The sequence below is a fragment of the Periplaneta americana genome, chromosome 14, assembly GCF_040183065.1.
Source record: "Periplaneta americana isolate PAMFEO1 chromosome 14, P.americana_PAMFEO1_priV1, whole genome shotgun sequence".
NCBI lineage: Eukaryota > Metazoa > Arthropoda > Insecta > Blattodea > Blattidae > Periplaneta > Periplaneta americana.
In genome coordinates, this window is record NC_091130.1 from 54011 (window position 1) to 70126 (window position 16116).

The window sequence follows — 16116 nt, forward strand, 5'->3', positions numbered from 1 at the left end:
GAAAGTTCTGGCACTGTCAGTGTGTTTCTGATCTTCTGCAACGTCTGTGGCAGCTCCCACATTGAGTGATACAATACCTTAAAAAAGATAGGTGCAACACATCACATTACTGTAAGAGGTTAGACTCACAGAAACGCTCCATTCTAATATTATCCTCCCATCTACGTCTCGGCCTCCCAAATAACACTCTATATGCATTTTTGGATTAGCTCATATGTGCTATATGTCCTGACCATCTCAAACATTTTTTTTTTTTCCCCTAAATTCAAATTCAAATTTATTCACAATTTACATTTGAAATGATACATATGAATATATACCCGAAATGAGCATATGGATTGGAGGAAAGTGGGATATGATGATAGAGACTGGATTAATCTTGCTAAGGATAGGAACTGATGGCGGGCTCATGTGAGGACGGCAATGAACATGTGGGTTCCTTAAAAACCATAAGTAACTATGATAACGTGGTATTTCAGTCAATATTTGAAACTGGACTTTTTCTTACACTATATTCTGCATAATATGAAAGTTTATTAAAATGAAACCGAAGATGTAACAATGAATTTTATGTGTTAGACTTCCCTGATACACGACCGATCATGACTCTGATGAGCACGAGCTACAGGGAAGGTGAGCTGCTGTCAGTGAACTGTACGACCCAGTCTTCCAAGTCACCACCCACTCTCACATTCTACATTAACAATCAAGTGGTAAGTCAGCTCACGTTCTACATTAACAATCAAGTGGTAAGCCAGCTCACATTCTACATTAACAATCAAGTGGTAAGCCAGCTCACGTTCTACATTAACAATCAAGTGGTAAGTCAGCTCACGTTCTACATTAACAATCAAGTGGTAAGCCAGCTCAGTGGTAAGCCAGCTCACATTCTACATTAACAATCAAGTGGTAAGTCAGCTCACGTTCTACATTAACAATCAAGTGGTAAGCCAGCTCACATTCTACATTAACGATAAAGTGGTAAGCCAGCTCACATTCTACATTAACAATCAAGTGGTAAGCCAGTTCACATTCTATATTAACAATTAAGTAGTAAGGAGGTTCACATTCTACATTCAAATGAAGCACAATATCTCTTTCATAGGCTCCAACCAATTTTCAAGACACCTTCTACTTCAGCACTTTGCACAAAAAAAAAAAAAAAAAAACTTGGCACCAAGACCCTCCTTACGCTTTTCTTCTAGAAGGCTCTTAACTTTGAGAGACATAAAGTTGTTGCTCTCATGTTCAATGATCATGTCCTGAACACAAATGCGGATTTTCAGAACCTCCACAACTGAAGCATTTCCCCCTTCAAGTTCTGAAATATACGAGTGAAACTCACTCATAAGTAGGTTGCGGATTTTGCATATTTGCATGTTGACGATATGCAGACAAAACATAAACATGTTTCTCGTTGTTTGGAATTAGTATGCAGAATTTTATTGTGCATATTTGAGCATATCTGTAACATTATGGCATGTTTATACTTTTAGAGCATATATTTAAACTGCGAGAAAACATCTCACCCGACTATGTCTACTTCACTAGCACAGACTACATTGTTAAGCAGCACGTCGCACACTCGTTTTTTTTTTTTTTTTTTTTTTTTGCCTCTTTAAAAACCATCGCGGCCTGACAGTATTCCCTTTCAGAAAATAGAATGAATTGGTTTATATTTTATATATATATATATATATATATATATATCCGGCTTCACAGCGAGAAGGGTCGCCTTCCGGATCCCAGTTCCCATCTCCTTCTGTCCTCCCAATCACCATCTTGTAACTCTCTCTGTGACATAGCATTTTAACTCCTTTAACCATGTATCTCGCGGTCGCCCTCTTCTTCTTCTTCTTCTTCTTCTTCTTCTTCTTCTTCTCCCATTTGGAATCCATTTCACGATAGTTTTCGGCAGTCTTTCGTTTTCCATCCACTGAACATGTCTGTACCAAATTAATTCTCTTCTTTGTATTTCTTCAATGACTGTTTTTTCTATGCACAAGTCTTCTAATATCTTCGTTCTTGACCCTATCTAGTCTTGACTTCATGGCCGATCTTCTCAGAAAATCCATTTCAGTAGATAGAAGCTTATTTTTCATATGCTCAGGTATCTGCCAAACTTCACATCCGTAGAGTAATGTGCTTTTAACTATGGATTCATATATCATTTTTGTTTTTGTCCTAATATTCTTCTGCCATAGAATAGAATTTAGTGTTCCTGTAACTTTCCCGGCGTTAATTATTCTTGAATTTATCATATTTTCATATCTTCCTGTATTATCAAACTTTGCTCCTAAATATGTGAATTCATTACATGATTTTATTGTTGGAGTTGCTAATCTCCCATCGGGCGCCTCCCCAGGTGGCGGATCGGGGAACACTTGCCAGATATGGTGGGTACCAGGGAAATAAAATACCCGGGGCAGACCAAAATCAGCAACCTGCCATTCAGAAAAACATGAGCAGCTAAAAATCCTAGGTTTATATTTGAACAGCAAAATTAAAACTGACTGCCAACGTTCCATGCATTTATTCGGTTTGTGTGTTTCATGGTGGTTTGTTGTAATATTCGTTATGCCTAAAGACAAAAGTTCAAGTAGTACTCTTCTGAAAAGCTGGATTGATGGAGAGAAGACTTTAATATCAGATGGAAAACTTATATTTTGTCAAGTTTGTTCGAAGAAAGTAAGCTTTTGCACTTTTTAAAAATATTTATCCACAAACACTTTTAGTTATTTTATTTACAAAGACACATTATATTACAAACAGTTGCGTATTTTAAAGTCTAATAATGTTTTAATTAATAGGTGAACTGCACAAAAAAGTTCCAAGTCTGCATTTGCAGACTGCATCTCACATAAAAAATCCAACGAAAAATAATTATCAGCCTTTGCTTAATTTGAATCCAAAACAAAATGAAAAGGATACATTTAGTGCGAACCTCTGTGAAGCCCTAGCAGCTAATATGCCTTGGAGGAAGCTGCACAATCCATTACTTCGCGGAGTTTTGCAGAAATGCACTAAAAGGCAAATTCCTGGCGAGTCCACATTGAGAAAGAATTACTTGGATTCACTGCATGAAAAAGTAAGTTCAGTTATTTAATAATGTTTATTAAAGTTAATTGCTTAATACATTTGTGTAATTGATGTGTACTTTAGAATAGTTTTCATAACTATAAAAAATTAATTATATTCTAGGTCCTCCAAGAAATTAGAAACGACATAGGAGATTCACTTATTTGCGTTTCCGTGGATGAAACTACAGATTCCTGTGGGAGGTATGTACCTAATATAGTTGTGGGGAAAATGAACTCCATAGACGCTGGATCTCCTCATCCGATTATGTGCACTGTCTCAGAAAAAACCAATCATGCTACCATTGCCAGGACAGTGAGAGATGCATTGCATAAGTATATTAACCTGAAAATGACTGAAAAAATAGAGATATCAGAGAATGACTTGAGTGTAAATTTTAATTTGTTTCTAAGTTTACTCTGCCAACCAAAGTAGATGAAGAGAGATTCTTGGCATTCATAACTGACAGTGCAGTATATATGCTGAAAGCAGCGGGGGCACTTCAAGTTTTCTACCACATTACTTGCATTGTCCACGGCCTACATCGTGGTGCTGAAGAGATTCGTTCACAGCATCCTAAGGCTAACAATTTGATTTCTTCGGTTAAAAAGGTGTTTGTAAAGGCTCCGGAAAGGGCTGCACTATTCAAAGAAGAACTAACAGAAATTCCTCTTCCAGCAGAGCCTGTATTAACTAGATGGGAACCTGGATCAATGCTGCACTCTACTGCTGTTCACATATTGGAGATATTAAGAAGGCTGGTATTCTGAGTTATCTGATATCATCATCATTCGCCATCATGTATTAGACCCTTGTGGGTCTGTTACGGTCTCGTGCCACCTATTTTTGGGTCTTCCAGTTATCTAATTTAAGTTTAAATATTTGTGTTTTTCATTGATGCATAGATCCAAGTTTCATTGTAAATACATTTCTATAATTTAAATAGATAAATTATATAAATGAACTAAATAGTAAGGGTTTGCGTAGGCTTCTGCGGCTGGTGTACATGGTCTCTGGATAAACTTCGGGGCTTATACCACGAGAACCTACGACCTATCACCGAAAGTCCTCCCCTCATTGAGACTCCTACATATATACTAGCTCGCACACTATTTCTTTATCCAACTTGCTCAGCTCTGAAGATGACCACAACACAGCGGTCGAAACATCAGCCACCAACACCAAGACAACGCGGTATAAGCCCCGAAGTTTACCCACAAACTAAATAGTGAGGGTTTTTATGCACTACACTGTATTTAGTTTACATTTTCCTTGTTTACTAGATAAACAGCAATTTATTTTTATTGAATTTCAATAATAAATTTCTTGAATATATTGAAATACTAGATTTTAATACTAGAAGGCAGGCCTACAATGGTCCTTATTTTCTTCATAATTAATTATATGTTTGTTCTTAGGTGCTTCATTTACTAAATCCAGAAGATGCAGCCTGTATTAATTCAGCAATATTGGCAGCAGATGATGTAGGAATTCAAAGTGAACTTTCGTACATAGGTGCACACATCAAGACACTTCCTGAAACAACGACCAAACTTGAGGAACGTGGTCTTCAGCTGACTACTGCAGTGAGTTTGTTGAACACTGTCACAACATCTTTCAACAAATTACCAGGGTCACTGGGGAGAATTCTAACAGAGAAGATGAAGAAAACTGAGGAACGAAATCCAGGTTTGGAAACGGTGAAAAAGATTAGTGGAATTCTACAAGGTGAGCCCCAGACTGTTCAGAATTACACATCTAAAGAAATAGCAGCTTTTCAGTATTGTCCCCTAACTTCATGTGAAGTTGAAAGAACATTCTCTGTTTATAACAACATACTTGCTGATAACCGAAAGAGATTTACATCTAAAAATTTGGAGAAATAATACCAATTAGCAACGAAGTTTAATGTTAATGCAAATTTACATCCTCCAATATATGGATGAAACTTATTGTTGTAAAATAAAGTGCTTTTGACTGCATATTCTTAATTTTTTGAGCATATTTGCATGCAAATTTTCAAGATTTTTAGTGTATATAAATCCGCAGCTTACTCATAAAAGATTCAAATGAAATAAATATAATTCACTAAACTCGTCTTCAAAGAGCTTTTAACACATTTGGTGGCTTACTGAGTGAGAGAAAAATGCTCTGAGAGCTGAAGAATATGAATGAGTCGACAGAGGCCTGGAAATAATGACAACCACCTTAACTTGCTATGAGATAATGTACTCAATGTCTACAAATTCGCAATACTGTTTTAACTGCTCCGTTTGCACTGTATAGATGTGAAATTACTTTCAACACCAACTTTCAGAGTGCCTGCTGCTTGATGGAACACAGTTATTCAAAATTTGTGCTGGATATACCACACCAATTAAAGTTTTGTTGTGTACCAGTAATTCTTTCTTCAACTTCGCAAAAACTTTTCTTCCTTCTTAATCCTGTCCTATCCCTCCAAACATCGTGTTACAGTTACCATCGGTGAATGCTATGCATTTCTTTACCATTCCTTTACTTTCCAGAGTTTCGTTCACATATGACAATATTGTATTTGTAGTCTCACTGCATTGACTTTTCAATTCAATTATTTTGGACTGCAAATCACCATTCTTTCAGTCAAAATACTGGATAACTATTTAAAAGAGCTTTATCGAACCATAAGTGGAAACTCCACAATAAAGTATTTCATTTTCTTCAATGGTCTTTAAATATTTCCCAAAGAATCGGATGCCAAAACAGAGTTTATAATTGCCTCTATCTTCGTTTTACCACAATAAACTTCTTCGCAATATCTGAATCTTGTAATGTCTTAAGTTCCTTCTGCTGTGGCTACTTCGTCTTTCAATTTGCTGCCAGGTTTTACAAAGAAGTCAGTTTATTTTGTAGAAGAACTTTCTCCTCAAGCTGGTCTTTTGTGTTTTTCACAATTAAGATGTGCTTGCAAGTCAAGTCCTCCTTTATTCGACATTGAAACAAATGTACTGGCTTTACATATCATTCATTCACCTTGCAAATCATCTCTACCTCTATGAAAACAAGGATACTTCTTCCATAACTCGGCAGAAAATTTACACTTTCTTTTCGGCATTTGTTCTCGTACAAACTACAAGCATGCAAAGCACAACAAAAAACCGTTATCAAAGGTGGCAGCCGGCAAGCAATAATAACCCATAGACTTACTAAATAACTGCGTAGTAACGGGAAGACGACATATAGCATTCTCACCTAGTGGCAACAGTTTTAAACAAAAGACGCAAGCTGCCAAACATTACAAAAATAAAATAGCGATATCGCGGTCAAAGAGTACAGAAAGGGAACTTCACAACAGCATTTAAAGTGTTACTTAACTGTTACGATCAGAAGATTCCCAGTTACAACAAAGTAACTGATATAAATGTTTGAGACTTTTCCTTCACTAGTAACATCGTATTTTAAACTTAACCTAAAAACCAGGACAATTAGCCAAAATCTAAAAACCCACTCGGATGGAACATTTAACCCTAAAAAAGAGGAAAACGCTGATGTATGGCAACCCAAATTACTAAGCAGAAATATCTCCAACTTTGGAAACCTGTGTTTCCAGTATTTCAAAAGTTCTGTCTCGGTGTGCAGGTACCCCCACAGTTTGTGACGTCATGGGGAGGGGGTGCCATGTTGCAAACACGGCTGCGCCAAGCAGACTTCTCGCCACAGAGAGAGCTGCGCCTCAAGTGCGTGGCCTCTGTCAAGGGGCTCTACAACATCAGCAGTGGCAGTGCTGCCATCTGGCTGGAGGAGGGAAAACCCTCTGTGCTGGGAGCCAAACACGTGAAAAACCTCAGGAGCACAGGTCTGTACAGTTCACGGCATTGGCATTAAAATAGCAAATAGCAAGGAATTACAGTAGGGAAAATTACGTAGTAATAATGAGCAGAATTTTAGGCTTTAAAAAGTGGCATTTTAGGCGCCTAAAATAGGCTCTTAAACTCCTTTATTTAGGCTCTATAAAATAAAAAAAAAATCTTTTTTTTTTTTTTGTTAAAGAATGTCACTAATATAAGAGTGTTTTTCATTCATCAATCACATTTCCATAGTTTGCTTCACAGTAGGTGATCAGCATCTATTGTGGCTATTGTGTCGCTCACTGCTGTACTTACAAATGATGAGAAAAAAGGAAGGGATTGTTATCTGTCTTGGAATGTAAGAGAATGCTTATTCGGGTGCAACCCAGCGAGTTTGTGTTAAATTGCTGACAGACAGAGGAAGATATAATAAATAAATAAATAAATAATAATAATAATAATATTAATAATAATAATTTGTCCCGCAGGAGTTCATTTACATGCCAGTATATCTACTGAAATGAGCCTGTCGCATTTAAGCACACTTAAACGTCATTGTCCTGGGCTGTGATCGAACCCACAACCTCGAGCACAGAAGGCCAGCGCTATACCGACTATGCTACCCAGGCCGACTGAAAGTTGGAATTTTAGGATTGAAAGATTGTAAGAATGAGAAGGGGTGGCCTGGAGGTACTTTTCTATTGTGCTGTTCACTGCTAGGAAGAGTTCTTGTTATCCGTCTTGGAACATAAACAGTACAGAGTGTTAAGAAAAACGATAGAGAGTTACGAAAATAATGCAAAAATTTAAAAAAAAAAAAAAAAAAAAACTTAAAAATAGGTACTAACGTCGAAATAGGCATTTTAGACACTATAAAACTCCTTTATTTATACCTATATTTCCGTGAAAGATGTAAATGTTAAATCTCAAATCTGTATGTATCAAGGAAAAAGTAGGTTTCTGCCCAAATTCCGCTGTCTAATGATGACACAACATTGTTATAACACACTGCAGTGTTCTGTTGCAGGCTCCAAGAGGCGCGTGTTGGTGGGAACACTTCTCTGCACAGTGCTGTGTTCGAGGCTGATTGCTGTAACTAGTCAACAGAGAATATGTGCATTTTGGGAGTAGTGGCGTGTGTAAACATATAGTGGAGTGCAAAGAGGATTTGTTAAAGAGTTGAAGGAAAAGTTTCAATCTTGTGAACTTAATATATTTCTACATTTCAAGCTGCAAATCTGTGCTTCAGTGGCTGACCATGATAATATCTTTGAAAAATATTGGAGTGCAAGAGGTCAAATGACTTCATTGTCAAACGCCTGGCATTAGAAAACAACAACAACATTTCAAGCTGCGAGCTATGGCAAATACTTTAAGCTACACAAACAGAACTGGACCAACTGTAGTGTCTATATTCCAATTTGAAACCTAAATAAACACTTCAACTAAAGTTATCACTTTTTCAAACACTTAGAATTTGTTTAAACGTTTGTTATTCTTTATTACATGTAAGTTATGTGTGCGTGCATAACACAGCAATGGATTTTACAATATCTTACCATTTATAGAAGCTAATAAACAAGTGTCGTACTTAAAATCATCATTTGACTTGTAAATAAGTAATTTTCACAAAAATAAATAACACGTTTGATATTAAATATGTCAGAAGTCTAAATCAAACAAATTTACTGCATTTGTTCCTGTAGTCATGACGGCATGAAAAGTCTCACCATTTACGTCATAATGTGTATTTTTGGTAATCATTCCAGGGTGCCCATATTTATTTTCCAAGACAGGGGGAGGCTGTAAAGATCTTGGGTACCAGAATAGTGTAAGTCCTCCCCAGAAAGAATGTTCAGCAATTTGACCTTGTGAAAGGAATTCTAGAGCATCTGAATATAATTATCACAAGTCAATTACTGAACAGTGTCAAGCACCAGGTTTTATAAAATGTGCTAAAAATAGTTCACCAAAAATAAAATAATTGAGGGGTTATACAGGTCATATTTTCCGACACCCTCTTGTGTGCTTTATATAGTAACAAAATATTGTTTCTCTATCTTATTCCTAGAGGGCAGCAGAAGCAGCGTTGTATGAGTATGCGAGAGATCCGTCATTCTGTAGCTGGTTCTTACCGAGTGTCTAGCGGCCCGACTGTGTTGTGTCTGTTCAGTGTGACCACAAATAGAGACTGATTCTGACAAGAAAGTGGTGGTGCGTGTGGAAGTACTATATCCACGAGAGGTGTGAAAAGAAAAATAAGGAAAAGTAGTTGGAAAAAGGAAAGTGCAAAGAAGAAACGTAATTTCGGTAAAAGTTACATTTCAAAGAGCGGTAAAACACAAAAAACCTACATCTGGAAGAAATCGTGAGTATTCATTTTGTATACAACGTGAAATTAGAGGACATTAATGTCACTGTATGTAAAGGATTTTTACTGAAAGTGTTGTAAATTACAGAAGCCCGTATGAAAACATGTCAGCAAGCTTTGAAAGTGGGGGCTGTTGCTACAACTGAAAACCATGGAAAACACACAAATCGACCAAGGAAGATCGATCAAGAAATATGGGATATGGTAAATGTACACTGGAGTTTATTCCCTTCTAAGACATCATATTATGCAAGACGCAGTTCTGTTAGACGGTACTTTGATGATCCCACTTTAAATGTTGTCACTTTGTTTAAGTCCTTCCAGCAATATTACTTTGAACAAAAAGAAAAAACTTTGTCAATGAAATATCAAACTTATCAATTCTTCAGAGAAAACAGCGGTTACAGTTTCAGAAAATCAAGATCCGATATTTGTGACTACTGTAGGGAAACTGAACTCATGTTTAACGTGAATCCAGTGATCCAAGGAAAATCAACTATGGGATTCATCTTAGAAACGTTCAGAAGTACAACAGTCTTAAACAGGAATTTCTTGAAAAAGTGAAGAATTGTGCAAATGAAGATACTGATACTCTTGTACTAGAATTTGATTTTAGTCAAAATTTGGCTATTCCGAGGCTTAATGTAATAGTGCAGTTCTATAAGCGACTTACGTGGATGTAGGTTTTTAACATCCATTATCATAATGATGCCTTTACTAAATTTTATTGTTTCTTGGAGTGCGAGGCAAAAAATTCAGTATGTTCTTTCCTATATGACTTTCTTACACAAACTACAAGTGTTGCACAATGTGAAAAGTGTTATAGTATTTTCAGATTCGTGTTGTGGCCAAAACAAAAACATTACAGTTGTCAACTTTTGTGCTTGGTTGTCGAAGTCTTTAAACCTAAACATTAGTCATATTTTCCCTGTTCGTGGACATTTCTACAATCAAAACGACAGGAATTTCGGAATGTATGGACAGGTACTGAAAAGGGTTCAAACCATTGAACATCCTAGCCAGTATCTAAGCATCATGACTGAGTGTCGCACAAAGCAAGTCCATTTTCGACAGTGATGTCATCAGATATCATTGAAGATTGGTCAGGACTAAGTCGTTGTTTCTCAAGAAACCTATCGCAAAAGGAAAAGTGTTTGGGATTCAGAAATATGTGACTCTGAAGTACACTCCAAGCTGTTTCGCAGCCTCTGAGTCATACATTGATGTGTTAGAACCCCACAATCTCTTCCAGAAAAAATATCATTTCGTTTCAGAAAAATGTAACTTAAATCTTGTGAAGGCCACTGGACCTGGACTAAAGAATGAAAAGATTGCGGATGTCATGTCCTTGTCCAAATTCATGACAAAACATAATGCTATGTGGCTGCAGGAAATTCTGGACAGATACAGGCCTATTCAGATTCAAAAGAGCAATGATGGATCTGAAGTCACCGATGAAGATGAATGAAAACCATGTTTCTTTTGTACATTAAATCTCAAGTTTAAAAACACAGAACTTTTTATTTAGTATCACAAAAATGTACCTCTGGCTGCTAGCAACAGGCATCTATAATGAACACCGATCAAACTACCCCTCATTTCTCGTGAAAAACAACAACTGAATAGACTACAGTGGACTATAGTGGACTTTATGTTGTGAGCAAACAGCTGAATACATTAAGAAGATTGATTGATTGATTGATTGATTGATTGATTGATTGATTGATTGATTGATTGATTGATTGACTGAAATGTATGGACAAAGGTAAACATAGTTCAAATACTAATATGTCTTTAATTTAACTTGTATAATGAAATCATTAATTAATTTTGTACTGGTATATGTTATTTTCAGAGTATAGTACGAAAGAATAGAGTTAATAGAAGTGTGTGTATTCTTATGTTACATAATATTCTCCGATAGAAACCATTTATTGGTGATCTGTGGACTAACAACTTAAAAGGAAGTTGCTATTAACATTTTTTTTAAATATTGTAGTTCAATAATAGCCATTATTTGGTTACATTTTTGTGTTTAAGGAATGCTGTATTGATAATATATATTTTAAAAGTTTAATGGAATATCATAGGAACACACAAAAAGTAATATCGTCATTTTCAACTTCAGTTTACTCAAAAGTATGGTTTTGCACTTAAGCTGTTAGTCCACGTAACCCCTCAATTGTGATAGATGACACAAAGAAAATAAATATAATTTTTCTCATTATACTGAAAGTAATGGCTTTGTAATGAAATTATAATAATGTGACGGCCACGTGAGATTCGATCTCACGACCGGCGGAGGAAGGGCTAGGTCGGCCGTGATTCGGGCGGGTTGCGCGCGCATCTGCTTCCTGGGGCATGTGCCGTGGCGGAGAGAGGAGAGGAGAGAGAGCGACTGCGGCAGAGAGGAGAGGAATCCAGATTATTCGAGAATGCTATCTCTGGACACCCGTGGAAATTTCTAGCATTGTAGTTTAGTTATAAATTACGACACGCGAGCGAACTAGAGGGCAGTTTAGTTAGTTGCAGTGCTGTGGTCGGTGAACAGCAAGCCAGCCAGTCTTGTGTAGCAGTGAAGCCAGCTTTGAGACAGTAGTTCGACTTGAGTGTGTCCGCAGCTGTGTGAGCATTTGAAGCCCTGAGTTCGAGTGCAGTGGACCGCAGTTGGGGGACCTGAGTTCGAGGTTCAGTGGACTGTCTCTGAAGGTCTGTGGTTCGAGATACTGTGAACTTGAGTGACTGAGCTAGAAGAACTAGCCAAGGCAAACGAACTGAGAACTGACAGTTCTGATTTGAAAATAGTGCTTTGTGAACATTAGTTAAAATTAACAGTTCATTGTTGTTCTCAATAATCCAAGTAAATTGTCATTGTCTGTGGAGTGCAATAACGAATACTGTGTGGAGTGGAAATCCCATTGTTGACGGGAATAGAATTAAATTGTAGAAAGTGAAGTTATTGTTGTAGGAATAAAACTATAAAACTGCATTGTTGTTTTGTAAGAAAATTTACAATAATAAAAAATTGCTGAATTTTAAAAAGGAAATGTATGCATACAAGGAGTGAAAAACAGAGTAACTCTGTCAGTTTCAAACTGAATTGGAAACTGTTAAACTGTGCTTTTTTTTAACAACTCTAATACGAATATTTATCATAAAAATTGTAAGTAGCTCTCTCTTCCTTTTAGAAATGTTTCTGAAGCTTTTTCTTCTTATCTCGTCAAAGTAACTCTAAAAAATGTCTTTCGTCCTCGGAATACATCAATGCCATCAAGATGTCTTGCAACGTCACCGCAGTGAGATCTGTCCCTGGCAGAACCTTCAGTACTACTACATGTTGTCACCATCCCGGCTGCAGCGAGACTGAAACAATGGCCACGTACTGGGGTTCTGTAAGAAGGGAGAGCTACTGCGTAACAACAGACACCATCGTGCCCGTACAGCAATTGCCAACCTGCTAAGAAACAGAGGATGGGAAGTACATGAGGAGATTCATTGTGTGTCTGGAGATGATTCTCATAGAAGAGTCGATGTAATTGCCATCAATAATAGAACCCAGAAAGCGACGGTCTCAGACCCTACGATTTGCTTTGAACGAGACATGAATCAAGCACTGCAGATAATGTACTACTAACTACTAATTCAGTCAGTAATGCATAACACACTAGAATAATTACTGCCATGTTACTGTTCAATGTGGCAATACTGCAGACATTCCAAATTTAGAGATTCAAATAATGCAATTTTATGATCACCATGGCAGCGGAAGAAGTTGAATTATCTCATACGATTAGTCAAGACAAATCTTGAACAACATCATCTGCAGTCGTATCAGTCTCACTTATCATCTCTATCTGAAGTTGATAATACTCTTTGGCATGCCACAAAGCGTATTCTGCGTGAGCCAACAGCCACCCCAACACTTAATGGTTGTGTTACCAGATGTCCCTGAATAGATAATTTTGTCCCCAGCTACAAAGTGTCCCTGAAATATCAGCAATTTTTAATAACTTGCTAAATTGTGACCGTTTTTAAACGCGATTTATTTTATTACTGTTGAGTCGTTAACATTCCTGGTGCTAAGAGTTACGTGTATCATAAGTTATATCTTTAACACAATGTAATAAACAGAATAGATATTTTTAATAACTGCTACATTTTTTCTCCACCACATGGTGAGAAAATCGTGCTCATAGTTTTTCTACACTTTTAGTGCTTACACTGTATTGCTTCATTAATTCTGATTTATAAGTACAAAGAGTTTTAAATTCATTAACGGAACTGTTTTGTAGTGGCAGTAGTGTATTGGGTAGTTGGGTAGATAGCCAATGGTAGCTCTTATGCACTCTAAACAAGATGAGATTTGTACAGTGTAGCCTTTGTGTGTGTGATGCTAAAAATGTCAGACCAGAAAGCTAAAAAACGCAAATGTGTTGTAAGTGTCTTTTGCTCATTATTCCAAACTTTCTTCATTATTTATGAATGTTATAACTTAATCTGGTAATGTGTACTATCTGACGATGTCATACATATGATATGTGAATGACATAAACTAACGATCTATATATTATCAGTGGCGGAAGAATTTCTATTTAGCCTACTGGTACCAAACATATGGCAACAAAAATATATAAAAGCACTGTGGTCAGTCATAATGGTTGTTCTGCATTGTCCATTTATGTCAAAAGTGTTGTCGCACACAGGAATAATATGGCAGTTGCACTGCAAGAAGATACTTCTGCATTCCATACTATTCAACAGTATGACAGTTTCAAGTCCATGGACTGTACAACTGGCCTATCGAAGAAGTTCTATGAGCCGAAGTTCATGTATTCCAGGATGAAAGTGGAAAGATTTGGCTTTCCCAGCTGTGAACATGTTGAATGTCCAATCACAAGGTTCAACGTTATGAGTAAAAACAGTCCAATTTATGTTGGTCACAAACTTTCCCATGACATGTCAGGAATTTGCAACAAAGCTTGCTTCCTAACTAAACATATTAAAAACATTCACTCATCAGAAAAACAAGTCATTTTATGTCAGAACAGTAATAATAATAATAATAATAATAATAATAATAATAATAATAATAATAATACCAAAGACAACAATGACTACAATGGCAGGTACCAGTAATGTAGCCTAATGATAATATTGTGAAGCTGACCGGTGTCCTCAGATTTCAAGTAAAAATTCTGCTAACTTTATTTCAGTTATGTTTCCGAATTGATTATTATAAGAATTTATGTCGTAGGCCTATATTAATTTTTTAACTCGGTTAAGTGAAAGATAATTGTAATGGGATTTAAAAAGATATCCACGTAAGAAAATCATATGCTAGCCAGTGTGTAAGCTCCAATGTAAAGTTCAGTGCAGGTTTCTGTTTTTGGTAAAGATAAAATATGGTCCCCTCTAATATTACTCAGTTTCCTATTTTCTAAACTATTAAAGATGTACTGATACACATCATTGTTTAAAGAGAAAGGAACTTTTACACTAAGTTTACTTATATTTTAAGCCAAACTCACCCGCTGACCAGAGAACCAATGAATCACCCATTCAACCAGTCAAAGTTTCCTCAGGCCAACTGTATCACATTATAATATTCACCAGTGGATAGAATATGCTGTGTATGCAGAAGCTTTAAGCTTGTCCTGGAACTTGACATTTCCAACGTTTCGTAGCTACGGGTAGTTCATTGTATGAGGAATGCTTCTATTAAGGGCCAAGCGGTGGCAAAATTGTACGCTGCGCAAGTGACGTGTCCTGTACAAAGTCCCAAGTTCCAACGTGTCTTGATTCAATTGAATTTGAAGTTTGCTATGGTGTACACGGTGAGAAAATGACGTATATACTGAAGAACGAATTGATCTAGTGGAGTGTTACACAAAGAAAAACAATTATAGCAAATACATCCGTAGATTTATGCGCAAATTTTCCAATTCAACAACATCGACACAATCTTGCATTTCAAAGTTAATGAAAGTTGTGTACAACTGGTTCAGTTTGAGACAAGCCTAGGGAGCGTAAACGACATGTTTTAATTGCAGAAAAACTTGAAGATATTAAGGAAAGACAGCCACCATGCAATGTTAAATTTAACTACATTTAGGAACATATTCCAAAGAAACTATAACACTTACAGGTATGAAATTTTTAACACAATGTAGCTAGTAATTACATTTCTCTAAATAGCCTAGCCATAGAAGATTAGCTTTGTAAATTTATGAGATTATAAGAAATAAATTTTTTCTTATATTTGTATTATCTAAGTTACTTTTAAAAAAAGATCAATTTTCAATTAGTAATCTGCATGCATTAAGCTTCATATTAATAACTGATTTCTTATTACACTGTTTTATATAGTGTGTAAAAATTTCATACTTCTATCTGTTAAGTTATACAGGCTACTTTTTTAGATAATGGTACCAATAGACATAAAGATTTAGTTTTGAGAAAAATTGATTTAAAGTTTAGAACCAACTCAATTCATAAAAACTTACAGTTAAAGCATTCTAGCACCATATGCTGGATCATCCATGTCCTCCTGATCTCTTTTTGCTTTTCTGGTTTCTTTGGTGGCATCCTGCATTGCAATTTCAGCTTTCCTGACTTGTTCCATATTGATGCTCCTAAGACCACTGAATGTATAAGAACCATATCTCACACCCAGAAAGTGTAAAACATCTATCTTCTTGGACACACCGTTATTGAATGACAGAACAGCATCGTGAACACTTAACTTCAGTGTCTCCAGCCTCACAAAGTCTGTTTTTGGGATCCGTCACGAAATCACAGAATTGAAACTCTCATTGGGATTTTATGTTTTGTCATGAAGACATT

General features: G+C 36.4%; 1 protein-coding gene across 5 annotated transcripts in view; it reads left to right on the forward strand.

Annotated features, from left to right (window-relative positions):
* The window catches only part of LOC138713032 (uncharacterized), a 44061-nt gene extending 31741 nt beyond the window's left edge, over nt 1-12320 (forward strand). For 4 of the 5 annotated variants that reach the window (XM_069844716.1, XM_069844719.1, XM_069844715.1 and 1 more), the window contains exons 5-7: nt 580-713; nt 6694-6910; nt 7930-12320. In XM_069844716.1, coding sequence (XP_069700817.1) covers nt 580-713; nt 6694-6910; nt 7930-8033 — 455 coding nt within the window. In that variant the 3' untranslated portion in view covers nt 8034-12320. Of the gene's footprint in view, nt 1-579; nt 714-6693; nt 6911-7916 lie in introns of all 5 variants that reach the window. The other variant, XM_069844718.1, reaches the window with a different exon arrangement.
* The last annotated feature ends 3796 nt before the right edge of the window (nt 12321-16116 follow it).